The following is a 23,877-nucleotide window of genomic DNA, read 5'->3' on the forward strand; positions in this document are numbered from 1 at the left end:
GACGTGCCTCTCACTGATGTTACTGTATGTTTCAGGACAGGGCAGGTCTCAAAAATTGATATTCTTATGAAAGCCAATTGAATTCTAGCTGTCTAGAGCACATTCAACCCCAATGGCACTCAACTGCCAAAGCTGAGACAGGGTGAAAATACCTTGCTGAAAGCTGATGTTGTTTGTTCTTTTTGGAAGAGGTGCTGCTGGTTGGCTGTTGTCTCATCACATGGGCGACTCCAACATTCAAAGGCTGCGTTGAGGGGAGGGTCACATGACCAGCTAATAAGGCTGGTTGCTGCATAATGGGGTTATAATGGCTGCCATGGGTATGTGAGTTTCTGAATGAACAACAGAGAGATCATATATCAGGAAACTTTAAAATAATGCTCATTTGTTTCTAAAATCACCCCTTAAATACAATTTTTCAACATTAACCATTTTTAATTAAGACCACTTTCTGCACCTAAAATACATAACATCACTTTACACACATTACCGTACATACAAACTTTGCAAACTGTTTCCTAGACAATCTTAAGAGCTTACCATGGAAAGTATATTTGCTGCTTTTCAGGCTAGATTTCTAGTTGTTTATAAAAATGTGATTAAATATATATATTAGGACTCAAATCCGGAACAAAATGCTGTGTTTTTGTCTCGCGCAGAAAACAAATTTACCAAACAAAATACACATTGGCCATTAGGTGGCAGCAGAACCAGAGGGAAAAAAATGATAAAGCTGTATTAAAGAAGCTCTGCAGAGGAAGTGCGACACTTGTGTAAACGGTCCTCTCAGGACAATGTCGCTCTCTAAATTCAAATACACCGATACTCTGCTGTAACTTCTCCAAGCCTCCCTTTCTCCCCAGAGACAGGTCTGTCTCGTCCCCTTTGGTGGAGACAGAGAAGACAGTGCAATGCACTGCAGCACATTCTAGAGCTGCCTGTAATTGTGCATGAACTTAAATCTTTTTTACAAGGCCACCTAAATGCCTTTGTCTGTCAGGCAGAAGACTTTAGAACTGTTTTTAGGGGCCCACATGGCTTCCACAGTCTTTACCAAGATGAAGTCTTGTAAAATTCTAACACCTATTTGGTAAAATGAAACATAAAATGTTATATTCCATGGACAAAAAAATATTATGATTATTAATTGAAAGGCACAATGCTTTTCAATATCTATGTTTTAGTCATTATATAAATGATCTAATGCTTTATGAAAGTCAGCTTCCAACAAACCTGATGTCAGAGTCAAAACTGATGCCATACAGGTTACATTTTCTGCTTCATAACAGTAACCCACAAATGCAATACAATACATTTGACCCATCTAGAATGGTAGTTAGTAGCTAATAGATCCAAGGATCTTATTCAGGAATTTCTTTAAAGAAGCCAAGATATCAGGTTCCATATACCTACACCCTTTTGGTAAAAAAGTGCCTACTGTTCTCAGTTTTGTGGCAAAGACATAAGGTAAAGAGTAGTGAACCAATGTGTGTTCTTGTGTACTGTTTTTTGATAGGCAGGTAAGAAGCTTTCGATTAGTCTACACAAGTTTGAATGAAAATGTCTAATCACCAGTACGACTCACCTCCAGTCTGCCAGTTGCTGAGTGCCTGCCATGGTCTCAGGGATGACAGCTGCATGCTGTACTGAGGTGTGTGCTGCCACTCCTGTCAACTGCTGCCAGGCTGAGGGGAGCAGGATCTGCTGAGTCCCAGTAGGCCAAGCTTGCTGCAGTCACAGGGACAGAGCAAGAAAAAATGTCAGGCCTAGGGAATGATGCCCTACTGTTCTCAGCCTGTGTCAGGTATTCTCTAAAAAGGGGACCCCGATCCCAGCTCAAATATTCAGCATGAACCTTCCTTATCTGCACTACATGTTTTCACCGACTTTCTCCAAACAATGTGGAACTAGATAGCACTTAACTGGAATGGTATATACAGTTATTAAAAATGCCACTAAGCTGCAACTTCAAAAGCTATAGTAAAGAGACATAAGAAATTTCACCTCAATAAATGACAGCAGAAATAAAGTGAATAACGTCACATAAATACTGAAATACAAAAAATGTTAATGAGAATAAACCATTTCTCTATTTTTTGGGACCACCCTGGAATGATTGTAGAGAAATCTCTGTAAACTGTATACCTCAGGATAAGAATCCTGACTTAATGACCTTAACTGGTTCAAATAATTCTGTAAGGTAATGATTATAATTTACAGACATTTTACAGGTCTGCATAGACACTAATCCTACCTTTTATGCGAGGAGTAGCTAAGGCATCTGGAAGGACACTCAGTAAAAGTTGAGAACAAAATTGATGGTGATAATTCCTTCTGAAAACTTTCTTAGTATTTAAAGTACAAAATGTACTGGAAATATAATGACTTACTGTATGGTGACATATTTTGAAAATGTTAACAATGTCGAATGGTCCTTAAATTGTGTGTCCTCTAAATGGTGCTAATTAGGAAATTTGAAGACAAAACATTCAGAGGCTCAAAGAAAACGGCCAAGTTTATTGTTTTCTGTATCCATAGTAGTTACACTGCATAGGTACTTTGCAACAATATAAAATAAGTTTGGTTGCATTAGAAGCCATGAAATTTCATCTGCCCCTTTCTAAAAAATAAAAACAAATCACTTTTCATTTACTGAGTATCGAAATAACTCTACATACTCTATACACTCTATGCATGTATGTTTTTTAAAAATAAATCATATAGATTTTGTATATAGTATTGTATAAATGATTTAGGCAATTTGATTAACTGATCATTTAAGGTTAAGTGTGATACTCTCACCTGACATTGACCTTGACAGAATATTGCCTGTAGTGATTTTTGGATGCCTGACTCAAAGGCAATATCCTGATTAAGTCCTGGGAATTTACTTGTGGGCTCCTCATGACATGACAACATTCCAGGACAACTCACTTTCTCACGCTGCTCATGTACAGTACAATGCTTTTTTGTCAGATAAAAATGTTATAGTTATGCTTTAGACTTGAGCACCACAGAACAGTTATAGGATGAGCTGATATGATGTGGAATCTAGGGCTCAGAGACAAGCATGTCTTGTTCAGATGTTATGAGAGGAATGGGAGAAAATCCCTTAAGACATCATTTTCACCCTGGTGCAAAGCAAGCGTCACAGATGTACTGATTGTATAGCTTCTAACACCGGCCTTATGTGCGCCTAGCCTGTGCCTCTGGTCAACCCTACTGACAATCAATGTTAATCAAAATTTATATATGACTAGTCTGTTGATTAAGATGTCAATCAAAAAACTTTGTGATTTTCTGACAAACAGTTGTAAGCAATAAGTTTGATGCTCAGTATATAATGACCACATCTATTTTTAAAAATCCAGTTTTCACATGAGGTAAATAAACAGCAGGACTAAAGTTTAATGCATGGGTATGTGTCACAGCAATATGTGGAATGCTAAGACATATTTTCCATTTCTGCAAATATTAAAATAGCTTTTGCTGCTTTTTTAATGCAATTTGGTACACAATAAAAGAGAACTGGAGAGAATATGCTATTCCAGGTAAAGTAGCTGTTTTGTTGTATTTTTAGACTACAATTTTTTACATCACTAATTTTTATCCAATTTTCTGTCCAGTGAATTAAAGGCTCCTGTGTGTATTTATTGTGGCAGTATATGGCGCCGTATAAATGTCTGACCCTGCACTCTGACCCCAAGCTTCTCTCCCTGTCTGTATGTCTCCTGGAGAGCAAGTTGGGGTACGCGGAAAGACAAATTCCTAATACAAGAAATTGTATATGGCCAATAAAGTGATCGTATTTTTCTGAGCCAAAATTTCATACAAAAAGAAGATGTTTACAAAAAGTATCTTTAAATACAAAACAGGTTTTGTACAAAACATGGAACTACTTATATATCCCCCCTAAGCCTGACTTCTAGTTTTGCCTGCTGACAAATAGGCCAAGACCCGTGTCAACTTCCTAAGCCTGGACTGAGATTGAATTAAGTTCCCTGTTAACATTAATGATTCAATTGGTTGAGAAGGAGCAAACAAAGAGGGGAAGAGAGAAAAATTGTAGAAACAAGTAAGATTTCGACAAAACTGATATAAGAATACAGTATGTCATACAGGTTATACTTTGTACTTCATAATGGTGTTCTACAAAAGCAATATAAGAACACAGGAACAGTTACAGTACAAACAAGAAGACCATTTGGTCCATCTAGGCTTTTTGGTAGTTAATAGTACTAACCTGTAAAAACTGAGGATTATACCCTAAGTTGATGATTTTTTTTTCAAAACACAATTTCCCCCAAACAGCATATCACATAGCCCTGTTTCAATTGTTGTCCCCTTTTCTGTATTCCTGATCCAGATAAAGGGACAGTCATCATGTGCCCCCCACCCAAATTCACAACAACTACTTATCACTTATATGAGAACAGCAGTGGGAATGGCTGGGAATGAAGCCCCTCAGTGAGGAATGTCAGAGAGATGAACCAGATAAGAGGGAGTCAAGGTCTTTTACAGCTGATGGTTTTAAGGATGGGCTCCATTCAATGTATAACACCTACAGAACATTTAGAGGTCTAGAAAGAAGACTTTCTGCCCTGTTTTTTCGTTCATTAATTACATTTTTATATAAAAGAATGTGCATTAATAAAACAGAAACTTAAGAAAAGAAATAAAGATAGTAAATGTGTTTTGTCTCTGTTTGTTTTCATGGATGTGAAAATGCCATCTTTTGGAATGCATACTGATTTTGCTGAGAAAGAAATAATAAATTAAATAATAAATAATAAATTCTGATTTATAATGCTGGGTCTACACTTTCTCAGGAATCTTCTGCCACTGTGATTCTAAGCATGCCCTGGTTACGTGCAAAGACTCTTTGTCTCACCACAAAGGAAAGACCCCTGTGCTTGTCGTATGTGTTATCTCTGGTAATGATGTACCAGCCTTCTAATTAGCTCAACCAATAAAGGCGCTTACTCAGGTCCAGGTTGAGCTCTCGGATCATATGTTCAAGCCTGGGTTATATTGCTAGCTGACTGTGACCACAATTTCTGCAAATGGTGGCATGCAATTGACTGAGTGCTGCCGAAGGCAGAGTAGGATTAGTCAGCCAGGGCTCTCTCAGCTCTCAGACACGCCTGTGGCCAACCAAGTGCTAGCAGTTTCGTTGGTTACAGCAAAATAATTGGCAACTACTGATTTTAATACCTCAACAATTACTTTACTTTTTTTTGACCAATACAAAATGCAGAATTCCAAACAACTGTAACTTATATACACAAACCCTGTGACCCGACGGGTTATTAGATAGTTGACATTGATTCTTTGTCACAATGTTGGAACCATAGTATGGTTTCCTTCACCAACTGAGGAGTTACCAACTGTGGTTGGTAAATACTTCAATAGGAAATAGGGGGTTAGGCTCCCACAGTCTATGTAACACTCATCATAATTTGAGATTTCTCCCTTAAAAATTACAAATAAACAGTAATAATATGAATTATAATTCAACACAAGAAAGTAATAAAAAATAAAAGTAAACCATAATGTTAGTTACCTTGAATCCTGAGACTTAAAACACTGAAATACCTGAGTACATGTAAAAGAGCACTGAGCTCATGGGCACAGATGTATGTGAAAAATATTAAAACTGAATGCTTAACTAGGAGAAAAGACATGTGGTGAGTGAGGGAGACTTTATTTGGTGGAAAAGCTGCACGCTTTTTTAGGTTTTCACAGGTGGAACCATGTACAGTATGTGCAAGGGTTTCCTCACGGCAGGTACTCAACATGGAAACCATGTATGAGTGACTTCCAAGGCTGGCAAATCCACAGTTAGAGAGGGAATCCTGTTCTACTGGAAGTGTGGGACAAATCATAAATGGCAACTCAGAGAACAAACCTCAAAAATGAATTAAAACAAGAGGAACTAACAGAATTAAATATCTCAGTGCCATTAACTGATAAATCATTGACTGAATCAGTAGGGACAAAGGCTGCTGCTCCCATTTAGATTACTGGGTATTATTGTTGTGGAATATGATAATTGAGACTTCAGAATTAAAAAATGTAAGCATATGAAGCAAGGAAAAATACTCAAATTAGTGCTAAAATACTGCAATATTTTATCACGTCCAAATATTTTACAACTGCTTTCCATCAATATTTAACAAATTATAGCCATTTAAAGGGGGAAAGGCAAACATTTCAAATTTCAGTTGAGCAATAGCTGATAGCATTTTTTATTAATCACACCACACCCCTTATCTGTAATAGTCTATAATAAGGTTTTACTCACAGAAAACAAAGAAAGGCACTTACTGTATAAAGATTAGTCCTGATAAATTTGGACATCTGTCCATGCTTAGTGTACATAACAAAAATAATTATGAATGGCAGCACAAGTACTCTCATCATTGTAAAAAAAAGAAATGCATACTTGACTGCCCTCCATGTTTCTCTCCACAGAGCAAAACATGTGTGCTATGGCCTGGGGTGAGTAGATCTAGAAGTTATGATTTAGCCTGGCAGATAAGGCATGAAATGAGAAACAGGAACACTCCCCACAGAGGAACAAACCTAATATGAGTTCAGTCTTCATGTGCCATGTTTCTGAGCTCTGACACAAGGATACAGAATTCCAAAGAGCTTAATGTTCTTCAAGATTGAAAAAAACATACAAATCTAAATATTTAACGATGCTTCCTAACTTAGGTTTTAACTTAAGTATGGTGCATTTTGATGCTGAAAGTTCCAAGGTTTCACTGCCCTAGTTTTTGGACAACAATAAAAACAGTGTTAAGGCTTAAGCTAACAGTACACACAGAATTTTTAGGAGACATGATACCATTGAGACTGCTTGAGCTGCTTACCTGTGTTAGTAGGCCTGGCTGAATCTGCAAGGGCTGGGCACCGGGGGCCTGGGTAACTATGGGAACAGCGTTGTCCATCCGCACTGAGTAACCAGGATGCTTTGAGGGAGAGGCCTGTAGTCCTGTGGCATGAAAAAAGAGAAGTGATATGTCATAAAAAACAAATTCCATTTCAGCCTCACAAAATAATAAACTGTGCACTGTACAGTAGGTACAACAAAAAACAGTCAGAGGAACTAGAAAAGGGGGGGACGAAAACATTTCTCATTTCAGTGGCTTGATGATTGCATGGAAATGTCTCTTTGGTAAAATATTTTTTTTTTCAATTAAACAAAGATTCAACTTGATATAATTGGTATTTGAGTCCACAATGAGATATTCAAATCCTTTTCACACAACACAACAAATATAAGACAACTCAAATTAATTGGGGACGTGTTAAAAGTCAAAGCACTTTAAATCAGACTAAAATTTATAGCAAGCACTCAATTAAAAGAGCATAAAAAAACAAGAGGAGGCCATTCAGCCCATCTAGTTCATTTAGTAGTTGATAGCTAACTGATTGGAGGATTTCATCCAGCTGTTTCACGATATCGGCCTCAACAACGTGGACGGGTAGATGTTCCAGACCGCCACAGCTCCAAAATGTAATCTGAGACAACAGGGGTTGCCAATAGAAAGAAAGCAACAAATTAACATTTTTCTATATCCTCTTTAGGTGATGATGAACAAAATTAACAGTTCTGCAATTACCTATAAAATAAATAACTTGTATATTATTGTAACTATATTTATGATCTGTTTCAACATATGTATGAATTCATTATAGCTCACCATATATGAAAAGAGCATTAACAGGTGTGTCATAATTAGTGCCACTAAGACACTAGATATTTAGAAATATTCCATTAATGTCAGTGCAAACAAATGTTTATGATTTAAGGGGTACAAATCATGCGCTGCACTTTCAAAGCATGATTTACAACGCTTAAAATAAAGTGTTACTTTTTTTCTTACAACCGTAATATTGAGAGTCAAGTTAAAACAAATCCAGAAAATGTTTTTTCACTCTCCCTTATGTTTCTCACAATCACCTGGTAAATCTTCTCACCAGGACTAACCATTCACTCTTCCTCCAAACTGAAGTTAATCCCACCAAAAAACAGGTTAAACATTTCAAAACCTAGACACCTACACATCTAAAATATATAGGCTTTGCTACTGGCCCCATGTACTCATGCAACTCAAAAGCATTAACAACTTTTATTTTATTTTAAAAGTATTTTTCAAAGCAGATCACAACAAAAATGTCTTTATTTACAGTAACAGATCATTTGTCACCGTCATACTCAGTGTCATACTGTCATACTTTGCTGACATACAGGTAAGAAGCTGTAAGACAAAAACAGCTACATTAGATTGTAAATACAAGTAGCTGTTACAGCTACAGATTTTAATTGTTGCATTATGATGTTTGAAATCAGTTAATACAGTACATCTGGAGTCTTCACTGCTGCTTAAGATGAATTAGTGTTAAATAAAGTTATAAATACTGTACATCAAATAAAAATATAGATTAATGTTTTTTTTCCTAATTGCAAAAGTAAATATGCTGTCAACGTACTTATCTCATTATGTACTGTACTATAACTGCCACCTTGACTTTAAGGTCAAGCTTTTGAAAAATAAATCTTTATATCCTAGAAATCATCCAACAAAGACATGAAAACTTCTTTTAACCACCAATTACTGCTCTAAACCAGTGTGGTAAAACCTCATTTTAGCTACCCACACCATGTACAGTAAGTCCAGTATAAAAAAAATAGGTTTGCTTCTAATTGTGTGAAACAGGAAAATAGTTATTCAGTTCTGAAGAAAATGTTTCTTTATTCTACTGAGAAGATATATATACATTAATGAAAAACCCCATTCATTGTGACAGTTTTTGCCAGAGTGAATATCCACCACATGAAATGAGTAATTGTCCTTTGAATATCTTGATTATTCACAGGGCACTTCAAGCTTTTCCTGGGTGCGTATACTGTATATTGAAGGCTTCCTGGTGGTCAGCCATTTATTTCAATGAAACTGTGGAGTGAGAAGTATCCACCTGCCCTAGCAGCATCAAACAAACCAACACAAGCCTGGGTGGTCTCTGAGCACAAAGTAAAAACAAGCTCTGAGTATCTCTGGTGTCAGAGGATTTTTGTGCTTCTTCACTCCAGAGCCAATAAATTGCCTATGATCATAGAATCACAGATTCTCAGGAACTATTTTACATTACTAGTGCTGACCACACTGCTTTCATAACTAAACTACCTGAAATGGAAGCAATGCAATAAAATCTTGATTTTGTATTTCTCATTAAAAAATAATAAATGCCAAAGTGAACTCTATAAAATTATAGAAAACAAGTGCCGTTTCACACTTCTCATGTTCAGCTCTACATTTAAAAAACCCTTATGCTCTAGTTGTGCTCTCAGCAGGTGACAGTGCTCTTACCTCAGTGGTTTCTGGATGGTGTGAAATCAATGCTAGATCACTATATCACAGTGCATGAGAGTTAAGTTAACAAAGAAGTCAAGACACAGCAGGGAAAGATAATACTCAATATCGACCCAATAGGACCTCTCATCACTGGTAAAAGCCTGACACCTGATTATTGAAGACAAGTATGTGTAGTTATGATTGATTTTAGCACAGATAGCAATAAAAAATACTTCATCTGATGGACTTCTGTATATAATATGGTGTCAGGCTGAAGCTTAAGAAACTGCTCATATATTAAAAATATGTTCATTTCGTTTTATTTTTTTAGATTATTTACTCAAAGAAAGCCTGCCTCTTGTTTGTGTTCACTCTTATGTTCTTATTTATAAGAAAAGTTTTAAACTATTATTTGTGAAAATAAATGTGAATTAAATTATTTTTTTAAATTAAACTGAATATGTAAATTGTGAACGGAAATGTCTACAGTTGCACTCCAACAGCAGCAGTTTTCTGACAGAATCCCAGCTTGTGGAACAGAGACTGCAACTATCTGTGGACACGACTCATATCCACAGATGTGACCGAGTCACAAAGCAGTGCCCCAAGCAGGATGAACTCCTGACTTCCAGCGGGTAGGTTACCTTGGAATCCGGGTGGGCACACAATGAGGGCCTGCTGGAAGGGGTCAGGCCGGGCGGCGCAGAGCTGCGGGGCCCCGGGCTGCAGAGGCATGCTGCGTTGGGCCACGGCAGCCATGGACGCTGCGGAGGGCTGGTAGAGTGCAGATTGGTAGTTTAGTATGGAGACATCAGGATTGGCAAGGGAAAGGGTGGCACTGGTGGAGGCGGGACCCTAAAGGAATGATGGGATTGAACATAAATACGAAGGGGTTGATGGTATAATAATGAGTAGGGGAAAATGAAAAAAAAGAACTCAAGTGAAAAGAAAAGATACTAAATTAACTAAAAATGGTAAAAGAAACATTAGGCCTGTTTGCTTAAGTTTAAAAGCATCTGTGTCACTAATTACTTCAACATTCAATTTTTCTAAGGTACTGTACATTTAACCCATTACTATAATTATTTCCAACTCCACCTTTATACTTCGGTTATTATTATTATTAAAATGAAGTTCTAATGTTGAACAGTGAAGATCATTTACAAATGATCTATTTTAGGAGCTTTGTTACTGACATATTTCTATTTTGTAATGCATTAGATATATTACAGGTGAACCAACTTAACACAAACCAACAAAAAATGGACAAAGATGGGTTTAAATTGAATAACATGAAAACCAAGTCATAAATTCCACAGGATAATGAAATATATATATATAAACACTTGGACCTTTATGATGTATTAACATATCCTCAAATAACATATCTATTATTACACTTATACAGTATTTAAACTGCAAACAGCACCTGGTTTTGGAAAAGAAACTTCATTTTTATTTACTGTCAATTTACTGTCACAGGAAAATGTTTTTGTTAGAACAACTTCACAAGCCAAAGATCATTAATGAATGTGGAACCAGTAATAACAGTGACTTTTTGTTTCCTATTTTTTACCTTTCTGCCTTGCATTATCACAGCAATATTTCATTACATGTGACAAATAGTGTGAAACCAGCCAGTTGTGCAAAGTCTCTGGAGTCATCCTGCAGATTGAAGGAGCGATTTTTCTGTTGGGTGCTTAAAAGAACTAAAACAGGTGATTTTTGAAAGGTACCTACAGTATATTGCCACAAGGTTTTGCTCAACAATTCTGATTATTTTAGTCTCAGTAAAAAAAGTGCACAGACCTTATTCTTAAAATGAGTGGTAAGGACACAGCACTCATTCCATCAATTACCATTGATTAACACAGTTTGCATCAATAACAAGCATATTGAAATGGGAGGTTCAGGACCTGGTTGGCTTCCAGAGAAATGGGTTATTGAAATAAACAATGTAAAAAAACATGTTATTGCTTGAGCCCCTTCCTCAAACAATATGGTGTTTTTCATCTTCAGCTAAGTAATACTTCTGTAAATATTCTGATAATTGCATCATTTTCATTAAGAGTCTATAAAGGAAACACTCAAATTCTTCATTTTTACTTTTCTCAATACTGGCCAAACACCGAGGGAGACTTATTTTGAGCTGCAAGCAAATTAACTAGACAATGTTTTATTCTTTCACAAACTAAGCAAAATAAATAACTTACAAAATATAAATTTTGAAAAGGATTGTGATACATAGTACAGGTTGAGAATCCCTTATCCGAAATTCCTGGGAATGAAAGTGTTGCGGATTCCGGATTTTTTCGGATTTTGGAATATTTTCATATTTGCATCTATAAAATGGGACAACTTGGGGATAGGACCAAGGCTAAACACCATATCCATTTACATTTCATAATATAGCTTATACATATACCCTGAATGTAGTTTTATATAATTTTTTAATTATTTTTTAAACATAATACCATCAAAAAGGTAAGATATCAGTCTCCACCTACGATGTCATGATTTGATTAAAAGGTTACAGTACAGGTACACCATTTGTATTTTATTTTTTACTATACAGGCATTAAGTTTTATGTAAGGTATAAAAACAAAGCATTGAATATGATTACAGGTAAATAAAATGAAAACTGAAAAAAGTCAGCATTTTATTTTTAAAGTAATGTACAGTACAAGTAATGACGCTAGTCAAGTTTCACTCATACATGGAGGTGAAATTCAGATCTCACGTAAAAATAACGTTTTGTTCTTACTGTACAAAAAAACAGAACAAAACATGATGATCACTGCTTACAAACTTGAAGATAAATGCAGCCCCAGACATTACAACTACATCAGGTCCGAGAAACTTGAGGGAGACAGTACGTCATCGATGACATCACTGTGAGATGGAAAGTTCCGGATTTTGGAGGTTTTCGGATTTTGGAATTTTGGATAAAGGATTTTCAACCTGTACCATTACATTAACATTACAGAGGTCTGGTCAGAGGCCTTTACAGTACAGAACATTTGCAAAGTGCTTTCTTCACCTTGATGATTAAACTAGAAAACAATCTTCAAATCAGCTTACAAAAAATTAATAAAGTCAGTGGGATGTGCTAATATTACACCAAATCAATATCTGTATGCAAGATATCTACCTTTGACCATGGATATTAATCTACAGTTAATCTACAGAAATGAGGAAACTACTAAAACAGCCTTTTCTGCCAATGACAAGAAATATTAATCAATGCAAACTTGTCTACTGAAATAAAATAGCACTAAAACCAGTGGATACATAAACAGTTAAAACACACATTGTAATTAAGCTTTTTTATAACTTTAACATATTGAAAATTTGAGAGGACGTTTGTGTTGCTGGTTGTAAAAAACCTAGCAGTTTTCAAGTTTCTGAATTGTATCACTAGACTCTGTGCTGTTAACTTCACTGGAATACAAGTCATCTTATACCAAAAATTCAAAATAAATTTGCTTGCTCAGAGTTGTGATCATCTTACCTGGTTGTGTACAGTGTTAAGCTGGTTGTTGAATGTCATGGTCAAGTTGGTGGACGTGCTGGGGGCAACATGTGTAATGAATGGAGTCTTGCTCTGGTTAACAGTGTCGTACATGTTAACCCTGCGCTTGCAGATTTCCATGTTGTGAAAACAAGACTTGACACTGCAGAAGGATAAGAAGAAAAAACATGGTAAGAATAAGCATCAAAGCATGTACAGTAAAGCTAACACATCAAAACACCAGATATTTAAACTAAAAACAATTATCTTGAAGTCTGGTCTTTGTTCAAGGTCTTCTTAAATTATAAACCTTTAGAGAAAATTGTTAATAATAGATAATTCACATAATTACATAAGAGCAATAATAAACTTAATAGTTATAAAAGAAGTAAGGTACAATGAGATGAAACAACATAGTCGCTATAGAAAGTCACCAATCCCTTTTACATTTTTCACATTTTGTTGCCTAATAGTCTAGAATTAATTTCTTTTTTCATTTATCTACACTTGTTACTCTATAACTTCCAAGCAAAATATTATGCTAGACATTTCTAAAAAAATAATTACAAATAAAAACTGACATAGCTTGCATGGATAAATGTCCACCTGCTTTACAAAATCAATCCTAAACTAGAATTACAATCATGTTCAAAATCACACAAATTAATTGGCCTCAACTTTTATTAAATTGTAGTGATTCATGCAATTTCAGGATAAGTTCAGCAGTTCCTGTAACTCTGCTGGGTAGTGTATTACAAAGCTCCGAGCACCTGAACTCTGTGACAAAGTTGTCGAAAGCAGAGATCAGGGAATGGGTATAAAGAAATTCAGAGGACTTGACTACCTCTTGGAACACAGCCAAGACAATTATTAAGAAGTGAAAGGTGTATGATACCACTAAGACCCTGTCCAGTTGAGGCTGTTCCTGATTTAGGAAGACTGAGCAAGAAGGAAACAGATCAGAGAGGCTACCAAGAGGACAAAGGCAACTTTGAAAGACCTGGAGACTTGGCCATGACTGGTCAAAGGGTGTACTGTATGTGATAACAATATCACAAGCACTCAAAAGCCCAGCTTAAATCCCATTTGAAGAAACAATTCAAATCTGTATCCATGAGGTAAAAAAATTGTGGTCTGAAGAAAGAAAAATGGAACCTTTTGGCCTGAAATGCAAAGCACTATATTTGACGCAGACCCAACACACCCAAAGAACACCATCCCTACATTGATGCAGGGTCATGGCAACATCATGTTACAGGGATGTTTCTCCTTGGCAGAGATAGGAGAACTTGGCAGTACAGAAGGGAAAATAAATGGAGCAAAATACAGAAAAGTCCTGGAGGAAAACCTGCAGCAGGAAAGCTAAATCTAGGATGGGAGCTCACATTTCAGCATGACAACAACTCAAAGCACATAGCCAAAGATACACTGGAGTGGTTAAGGAACAAGAAGATAAATGTCCTTGTGTGGCTCAGTCAGGGCCTTGACCTTAATCCTACCGAACATTTGTGGCATGATTTGAAGATTGCTCTCCATCACCTGTCCCCAAGGAACTTGACAGAACTAGAAGAGTTTTGTAAATAAGATACAAAACAGAGAGATAGTAGATAGCTGCCTTACAGCACTGAAAACCCTGAGCTCAAATCTGGACCTGCGGTGTGGAGTGGTGGTCGCCCCAAGTTTATGTGGGTTTCCTCCTGCTGCTCTGGTTTCCTCCCAAAATTCAAAATCATACTTGTACACTAATTGTCTTCTGGGGGAGTTGGCCCTGGTGTGAGTGTGTTTTTGTTTGTGTCTCTGAATGTCTTTTGATGGACTGACATCCTGTCCAGGGGGTATCCTGCCTCACCCCCTTGCCCGCAAGGATAGACTCCAGCTCCCCAATCCCTTTATTGGATGAAGTCGTTAGAAAATGAATGGATAATATACAGTAGGAACCCATTTTAGTGAATACAAAATTGTCTAGAAATGTAGGTTGATAGGTACTGTATGAACTACCTTTTGCTATAAAAAGCTTTCTTCAAAGAATACATTTCAGTTTCTACCCCCCACCCCCATCAAAACGTACTGTGTACTATGAGGAAAATCAAGGAGATGTGTCATTGTGACAAAGGGATGGTTCAGAGTTTCAATGGGGGTTATCCTTTTATCTGCGTCAATCGTCAGCATTTTCTTTAACAGGTCTATAAACTCCCGCCGGTCTGCTTTCTCTGCCAACATGTCACTTCCCTCCAAATCCGTTGTCATGTTCACCTGTGAAGTAAAAAGAATGGAACCATGAGGGAATTCCAATTTAGGAACCTGCTCTTTTCCCTAGTAAAACCATATAGATCTCATACACAGAGCATGAGAGGTGCAAGCCTTTAGATTTTAAAACATTTTCTATTATCATGCTTAAAAGATGATAACTGTAAACATTAAAGGACAACACTATTTCAGGGTTAGAAAGAATCAGCTGTTACTTGTTAACTTTGAATGCAGATTACATTGGAACATTTCCGTGGTGAAATGTCTGCTACACAACTTGTACTTATTTGCTCGTAACTTGCATTACATCAATTATTACAGTGACTAGTGAGCAGGAAGGGGCTGCATCACGTCAATATTCGTGGGAATTTTGTGGCAAGTCCAGGGGTTTGCAACAACATGGCAATTTACAGTACTTTCAGAATGCTCAAGACTTAGTGCTTAATTCGAAATGTGTTAAATACTTATATACTGTCACTGAATTTATTTTGTTACAGAGATTTATTACCAGTCAGAGAAACTGGGGCTGATGTTCCCTTTTATGACATTTGAAAATCCATACATTACTTGTTACTATGTGATAAAGGTTAATACCCTAATCCACCAACCCCAGACATTATCAAAACTTCATTTTCTTCTTTTCTGTTATCATCAAAAACAGGTTAATATCTGTTGCATTTACTCTCATCAATACAGTTCTACATTTAGCGATGCATATAAATACTAATATTTCTAACCAAGATGTAGCTTATTACAAATTAAGATACTGAGTCATTTTTCAGACAAGAGGAGTGTAATCTGTACCATACATACATCTGTCTCATTTATTACCAGAGATTATTTGTACAAAAATAAAATATGTAAGATGTGTAATTTGCATAATTAAATAATTAAGATATATATATAGTATGCGTATACTATAAATCCATAGTTTACGTCAGGATTCTAAACACATGACACTATACAGTATACTGTAAGACTATATTTGCAAAACCAAAACAGTACAGGCTATACAGCAATAAGACCCAAGCCAAAGTTTGCTTATTGTCCGACTCAAGCATTTCTTTGACAGCACTGCTACTGCAGTAGCACAGGAGTTAAATATCATTTTCATTCTTGTTCTTTTTTGTACAACACAAGAGACCTGGCTTACTTGATGGCTTTGAACCTTACCTTTTGATGAATCAGCCCTGAAGAGCCATGTGAGTCAGGCACTGGTGTGGCTGCACTATGCTAGGTGTGCAACACCCGTTTAGATAAACCCCATCTCGCTACAGGTCCTTTTATGTTCTAAACTCAGACTCAAAGTTTTTAATTATAAATCAAATATTTTTTTGCATATTGATTAATTGCATATTATTTGCATATTGATTACAATTACCTTGAATATATTGGCATTTAAAGAGATGTAAAAATGTGATACAAATGCTATAAAAAACAGAAAACATTGATAAATCTGTGTATTATTTAAGTGGTGAAGAATAAGCTCTGGAAAAAATTTAACATAGGAGGATTTTGAATACTGCTCAATCATTATTTTATCTTTACTCACAAACTAGAAAATGACTTGGAATTTGGGAACCTTACTAATTTTATGCCTTACAACATGTATAAATATAGGACAACTTCCATTTAATGAAAAAACAATAGACAGATGTAAAAGGTACCAATCACATACACTCTGAAACTCCTCTTAAAGAGGTGCTTTAGAGTTTGCCATCTATTTCTGTGGGGTATACTATAATATAAGAAAAAACTTTGGAAAAATGGTCAGATAGTCTATAATTACTCTAATTCAGATCTATATATCCAGGGTGTCCCTGCATCTCAATCAGTAAAGGCCCCTGCCTGGAGGATAGGTTCAGCTGTGATCAGGATTCCCCAGACAGTGGCAATAAACTACTGTACCATATCAACCTATGAACGCTATCAACCACCACCACCGGGTGTTGAAATTGGGGCTCATCAGTCTAAAAAGAAGCAGATAATGACTGTGCATTTTTAAGAGACACACTTATCTCATCTGCGCTGGTATGGGGTTTTTAGTGGTGAGCAAAACTGATAAAATTCAGGCTAAGTCAAAGCTAGCATGTAGTGTATGAATGAAAGATAATGTAACTGATGATTAAAAAACTAAAAAAACTAAAAACATGTTAAGTTTCAACAAAGGAGCAATTGGTTTTCTCTTGATGTCTCAGCCAATTTCATAAAATAGATTTTATTTTTTAAAATGTGGAAAAGTAATTCTATAACTATGGAAAAACTAAAAGAACAATGAATACCATTGAATACCACACAATATGATGAATAAAAGAGCTTGAGGTCAGGACTTTTGTTTTAGCATTGCATTGTACCAAGTGCTATAAATTATGCTAAAAAGAGATGTCATGACCTCTTGTGTACACATTATGACATTTGCACATGTACTTACAATACATTATGCATTTGATTATAACATATTGTGTATCAGTGATGAACAGATTATGCAGCAACAGTGAAATAAAGCATTACCTACATGTGTCTTTCTCCATGACAACAGAGATAGATAAGTTCATAGATAAAACTAAGTAAGACTTGCTATAAATCTATAATCATCTTGGTTCAGCATCACATGTCCACTGCTATAGCTAAGAATGCCTTTCAGTAATGAGAACCACATGGAGGATCAATAATATCTTTTTAGAATCTACTGTAACATCCTGTGGCAATTACTGTTGATCTTTACTTTCTTCATTTCTGACTTGTCTGCATATTGTACCAGCACTATTTTTAATTATTTCAGCACTCTTGTAACATGAAAGATGCCCTCCACCAGATTTTTAAATTCCATAGTTTAATGGTTATATTTTACACAATATTGTAGAAGAAAATGCTTTTTCCACTGATGCCTTTTTGATTAAGTATTCTCTCATTAAAAATCTTGTGGTTTGTGTTTTTGCACTTACTGTATGAATGGCATCCATAAAATCCATCTAAACTAATTCCTTTAAACTCAAGCCTCAGATGTAGCTCCCAAAGCACTGAAGAAGTGCTAAAAACATCTTTTTAGATTGTCCTTGTAGACCTATTCAAAACTGGATGTGGGTTTAATTAGCTGTCTTAGTTCTGAAGTAACGCTTCAGACCCCTCAGTAGGGAGGGAATCACGGTTTCAGACAAACACATATTTCAACACACCCGAGTGATACATCTGAATCGGAAACTATAAAGTGAGATTCCTGATCTGTTTGCAAGTTAAGACAGCAATGCTGTTCATCAGTAGTCATATGAGAACAGCAGTGACAGTAAACCAACTGATCTCCCAAAAGTCAGGAAAACTGTTTTCAAAACCAAGGATCACAGCTTGTAAAGCTGCATATTAACACCAAATATTTGCTCCAGAAATATGTTCCAGAATAAGACTTGATTTTGTTTTCAATGAGAGCTATTCAATATTCATTAAACAAAAGGTGAAGGGAAGAGGATTTGAGCAAAAATCTTAGAAATGTTCTGTTAATATTAGAAGCAGCAATATTGCCAGCAACTACTGCTGCACGCCGTATTGTTGTGCATTTGATAAATAAACTTTGATTTGATTTTGATTTGATTTGAAGCACATACAGTACTGTATTATGTAGGGTGTGTACTTAAAAGGTTAAATGTCCAAACAATGTTCAAAGTGGACTAAATTAAAACAGTTACTCTATGTAGGTGTGTAGTCTGGTCATAACATTACATATCACTTATAAGGAAAAACCTGCTTTCACCTTGATTCCATCTTATAATGTCAGAAATGAAAATAATGAAGGAGAGAATCTTTCTGAGGCTTAGTGCAAACATATCTGCGTGCAAACTGGGCTTTTACAGAACTGAGGGCTGTGAGTCATCTCCTACATTTCTATAAACACCTTGTAAACACCTTGTTTGGTTTTAGGAAACATAATCTTGTGCATAAATGTTTAACATTCAAACTAATAAATACAAAAGGAGTTTCTTTATTAGACAATAAAGCCCACAAAAAATATTTAACCTAGAGTACAGAGAGTACTCTCATCCACAGAGTAAATACTACAAGAAAAAGAAAAAAATGTCATCAAGGCAACATTTAAAAATTCAGACTTAACCCAACTCTGAGGAGATGAGAAAGCTCGATACCTCATGCAAACAATGTGTCTTTTTGTCAGAGAATGCAGAATTGCATTGTTTAAAGCTGCTGCTATGCACTATTCCAGGTAGCTATGACTACAACCCTTACCTTCAGCTTACCTTCAGAAAACTACAAGTCATATCACTCATTATGAGTGTAGCAGACTTACAATTAAAAATAAACGTTGCTTTAATGCAATCCATTTTTCTGGATTGGCTATTTTGTATGTAAACAACTCCCAGCATGGGTTACATTTCTGAAAGGGCATACAGTATTAGAGCTAAATGTCTTTGAAATCAAAATATGGCATTTCAGTATAATTTGGGGGGTTTTCATGAAATAGATATGAATTCCAGTGTTCAATTCTTTCACACTGTCAAAGAGTACAGGGAACAACAAAAATGTTTCCTCTTTTAAGGGGCCAGATTCCTGTGGATGCATACCTGCGCCATATCATCCAAACAGTTAAAAATGTACTTCCGCGCCTCCTTCGACTTGATCCCCGTCTCTCCCTCATGGTCTTCTGGTGTCTACAGGATCAAAGAGAATATTTGTTGCATCTCATTCTTACAATATTAAACATATCACATTTTTTGCACAGTATTTTTTAAACATCTCCTTTTTTTCTTAAAGTTCTTATGTTGTGGGGGAAAATTTAAGAGTGCTCCGCCCTCACCTTAAGTCTCCAAAGAGGGTATGCCGAGTCTGGGTCTCTGTTAAAGAACCTCGTCGTCTTTGTCCCCGCACTTAACAAGTACTCTGCTGGCAACCCCTGCGTCTGAGAAATGTACCGAATCTGTGGAGCAAGAAGACCAAACACAGGTGGAAACACGAAGATGAATGCATCAGGATTCAACCATCCTGAGAATTTCCTGTCTTACGACTCACGACAAGTTCAGGAAAAGAAAACAAAAAGTTTTCCTTTAAAACTTTTGAAACAGAAACATGGTTTGCTGTGCAGGTTTATTCAAGCAATATTATTATTTTGCTGTTTCTTTGTGGCAGGAGGGAGTCACTCAGTATTTGTTAATGATCACTTATAACATTTAATAATGTACCTAGTTTCATGAGAAAAAATTACAAATTTTTTATTATGGATTATGATATCAAGGAAACACTAACACTAACTGTGTTTCTGTGTCAAAGATTCTCTTACTACTTGCAACCTTTGGATTTTCCTTCCTTGCCTTGAAAAACATCAGAATGTTTCCCAACAGAATGAATTCACATACAAATTGTATTTCTTGAAAGCAGGAAGACAATGTGTAGTCTCATGTGCCAACTCAAACTTAACTCCTTGTTGATCATAACCTAACAACTTATATAGAAAGTTTTCAAATATTAAAAGGATGGGAATATAAACTACACGATTCACCATTTTCAAAGCTTTTCATATCCTTAATCTCATAAGATTTCCAATAGCCTACGTAGTTCTTGCTTTTAAAAAATAAGTCTGCATACATCAGAAAGATTACTCTGATATGGAACAAATCACTATAAAAAACTAACTGGAAAATTTTACAATTATAAAAGGGGTCACTAGAACTTGTTTAAGTATATAAGAATAATTTCACAAAAGCAAAAAACATTCTTATTTGACACCAAATGCGATTGGAATTCTGTTTAATCCACAATCACAACAATTCCAAGCAGACAATCATATACTATTTTTGGGATAGGAAAGTATTACATACACATCTTCTTAGGATGTAACCTAACCTAATACATTTTTAAGCATTTAGCCTCTCTTATTTATTTTTTGATCCAAAATGGGTGAACAAATATCACTTAATATAACTTTGGTTAGAAGTAGTATTTGGCAAGTTGCAGTGTGCTATAAGGGAGTAAGTAATAAGACAAAGAAACCACCAAAGTACACTGAAAATGGCTTTTCCGTCTGTTTTTATTTATGTAGTTTAATGTTCAAATTCAAGAAAAATAAAAGTGAACAACACCTTCAGCAATTTTTTTTACAGTTTATTTACGAAACATGAAATTATTTTATGAAAATATTGTATATTATATATATGATAAGAAGGAACAGGAACACTTTTTATTAACTGTTTATTGCAATTGCAACTGTTACAAAAACAAGTGAAAAGATCCTGCAAGCAGATACAGTACATAGTACATGTTTTTCTCAAATAACAGCATGTTTTTGAGCTGAAAAAAAACATTGTGATTTTACTGACTTTTGCCAATGTTGGACAGCCCTTCCCTCCTGTTTGTCCCTCCTGGGTTTACTGTATTTTCGTCTACTGCTCAAAAGTCCAGGTTTTGTAATCATTACACCAGGTTATGCGTTGCTGTGTACTGGCCTTGGTTACAAGCACTTTCCAAATGGCAGCCCTGCCATAAATATCAGCTTTGTGAAGTTAATGACATACTGTACAGCTTTTCAACCAGGGTCACAGAAGTGTAGATTCAGTTGTGAGGCTGTCAGTGTAGGTCGTTGTTTTGTGGTTTTCAGCTGCTATCCTGTTAAAGTGTCCATCTTTCTGTGAAGGTCAGCTTCATCTTGTGACCATTGTTCCTCTTTCCAAATGCTGTTTTTCCTTGTTTGGTATATTCTACCATGATTTTTGACATTGTTCCCTTTTACACATTAAATAATTGTGCTGTTTCTGTGACTGACAGACCTGCAGTTTGGGCACAAACTATTTAACCTCTTTCAAAATCTGTTATATTTCTCATGTTGCTTTAGAAACTTAAATATTAAAGTGTCTTTTATAGCAGAAACATCTGTAGAAGTTTCAAACTGCGATTTAGTTATTTCAAAATTCCTTTTTCATTAGGTGTTTCTATTATTTTGTCCAAACCCTATAAGTATTACTTTATCATTAGTAATTATTAACTGGGTGATAACTTGTTGATTTTCACCTCTTTTTTAACCATAGATTAAGTACAAGCCTTTAAACCAAATATAATGTTATAAGAAATTGATGTTATTTTCTGTGATTTCTTCGTTGGTGGGGTACCACTGGAGATAACGGAATTTTGTGGGGTGGAGGAAAGTTTTGTTCTTGTATTGACTTGCTATGGTTATGTTTCTGAAACACAAAAAATGGAAATAGAAATGTGTTCACAAAAAAACCAACACAACGTATTTTAAAAACTTACTTGATCATACTCCGATGCCCCAGGGTATAATGGCCATCCTAGAAACAGTTCTGCGATGACACATCCTAGTGACCACATATCGATCGCTTCACAGAATGGTAGGCCAAGGATAATCTCTGGAGCTCTGCATAGAGAAGACAGAAATCCCATGTTTACTCAGCGTGTGTGTGGGGAAGCATGAAATCTCAGAGCAGCCAACTGTGTTATGTTGGGTTTTCAACATTAATTTTATCTCAAAGCCAACAGTAATCCAATATAATAATATACAGTATGTAAGATGAATATCGCACAATTAAATATGTTCATCATTGAGTCATTCATTTACTTAGATGTTTTCAACAAGTATACCTTAAAATAGCAAAAACTATATGTCAAAATTAATCATCCCAATGATTTTAAAACCTGTAAATGTGGGATGAATTGTTTGAAATGAAATGCTTGGTTAAGGAGCATTTCAAGATGAAATAATTAATCTAATTAAAGACTACTTACAGAAACAAAGTGAAAACAATGCAGATTCTGTGTTTTTAGGTTTTGCTTTAACTGGATTAACTCCGCATCAACTCTACATTGCTTTGTGCAGTTAAATATTTTTTACATTCACTACATGATTTTACTGAAGGGGAGGTGTGCCTACTGTTACATGGGGTAAGAAAATGTCATTTGTGCTCATTAATCTGGTCCTGCTTTCACGTCTGCTGACCCTCTTATACTACACACATTGCAGCTTTCACTGCATGTCAGTGAAGAACTGGTTCATCAGTGATTACTTCTGTTTAGGAAAATAATGAAAAGTGCAGGAAAGGGGTTTCAATTTGGTTTTGGTTGGAATTATGTTGGAGAAGATGCAATGAAAGGATTGTTTGCTCTTCAACAAATTTTATCTCAGTGTTCTGATTAAGGTCCTGGCTCTTGCTGTTGTCAAATCTTAAATTACATAAACTGTAGGATTTCTCAGCATCATGAAGTACCCACCCCCCACACATACCAACACTCAGATTTCAAATCTACTTGTTTTTTCAAAGTACTCAAAACCTTTTTAATCTTGTTATTTTATGATACAAAAAGAAGATACAAAAGATGAGAAACTCATTAAAATGAGTCTATTCAACCTGACTAGTAAATGTGACAATTAGCTGTTACAAAACTTGGCTGCTCATGTATAATTTAACGTGAGTTGTTATCATCAGCTTTTTGAAGATTCTGAGCAATATGAATCAAAGACTGTACCCTGCCAAATGTATGTTGGTTAAGTCTCAACCAAATAAAGCTGCAGATAAAAAGGTGGGGGTTTTGGGTAAATTGCTAGTGCTCATAATGAATATACGGTGACTTACAAACATTTTCTCCCTTTTCCAATGACGTTCCATTTTATTGAACTGCATAAGTATTCACCTGCATTGCTATGGTCAACCTAAATGAGTTTAGATGCCCAAATTTCATTGACACATCACACAATCAGCTGAATGTCCTCTGTCCAATAATAGTGGTGAACACGATTTCAGATA

The 23,877-nt window shown here is 35.7% G+C and overlaps 1 protein-coding gene across 2 annotated transcripts in view; it reads right to left on the reverse strand.

The window, feature by feature from the left end:
* Positions 1-23,877, reverse strand: part of hipk2 (homeodomain interacting protein kinase 2) — a 110,932-nt gene that overhangs the window by 13,477 nt on the left and 73,578 nt on the right. The window contains exons 3-11 of one of the 2 annotated variants that reach the window (XM_088922979.1): positions 22,370-22,493; positions 19,926-20,045; positions 19,693-19,779; positions 14,946-15,130; positions 12,878-13,040; positions 10,010-10,139; positions 6,879-7,000; positions 1,586-1,728; positions 153-332 (exon numbers count right to left, since the gene is read on the reverse strand). In XM_088922979.1, coding sequence (XP_088779105.1) covers positions 153-332; positions 1,586-1,728; positions 6,879-7,000; positions 10,010-10,139; positions 12,878-13,040; positions 14,946-15,130; positions 19,693-19,779; positions 19,926-20,045; positions 22,370-22,493 — 1,254 coding nt within the window. Of the gene's footprint in view, positions 1-152; positions 333-1,585; positions 1,729-6,878; positions 7,001-10,009; positions 10,221-12,877; positions 13,041-14,945; positions 15,131-19,692; positions 19,780-19,925; positions 20,046-22,369; positions 22,494-23,877 lie in introns of both variants that reach the window. The other variant, XM_088922978.1, reaches the window with a different exon arrangement.

This window comes from Atractosteus spatula, chromosome 8 (genome assembly GCF_055471065.1).
Source record: "Atractosteus spatula isolate fAtrSpa1 chromosome 8, fAtrSpa1.hap1, whole genome shotgun sequence".
NCBI classification, from domain to species: Eukaryota; Metazoa; Chordata; class Actinopteri; order Semionotiformes; family Lepisosteidae; genus Atractosteus; species Atractosteus spatula.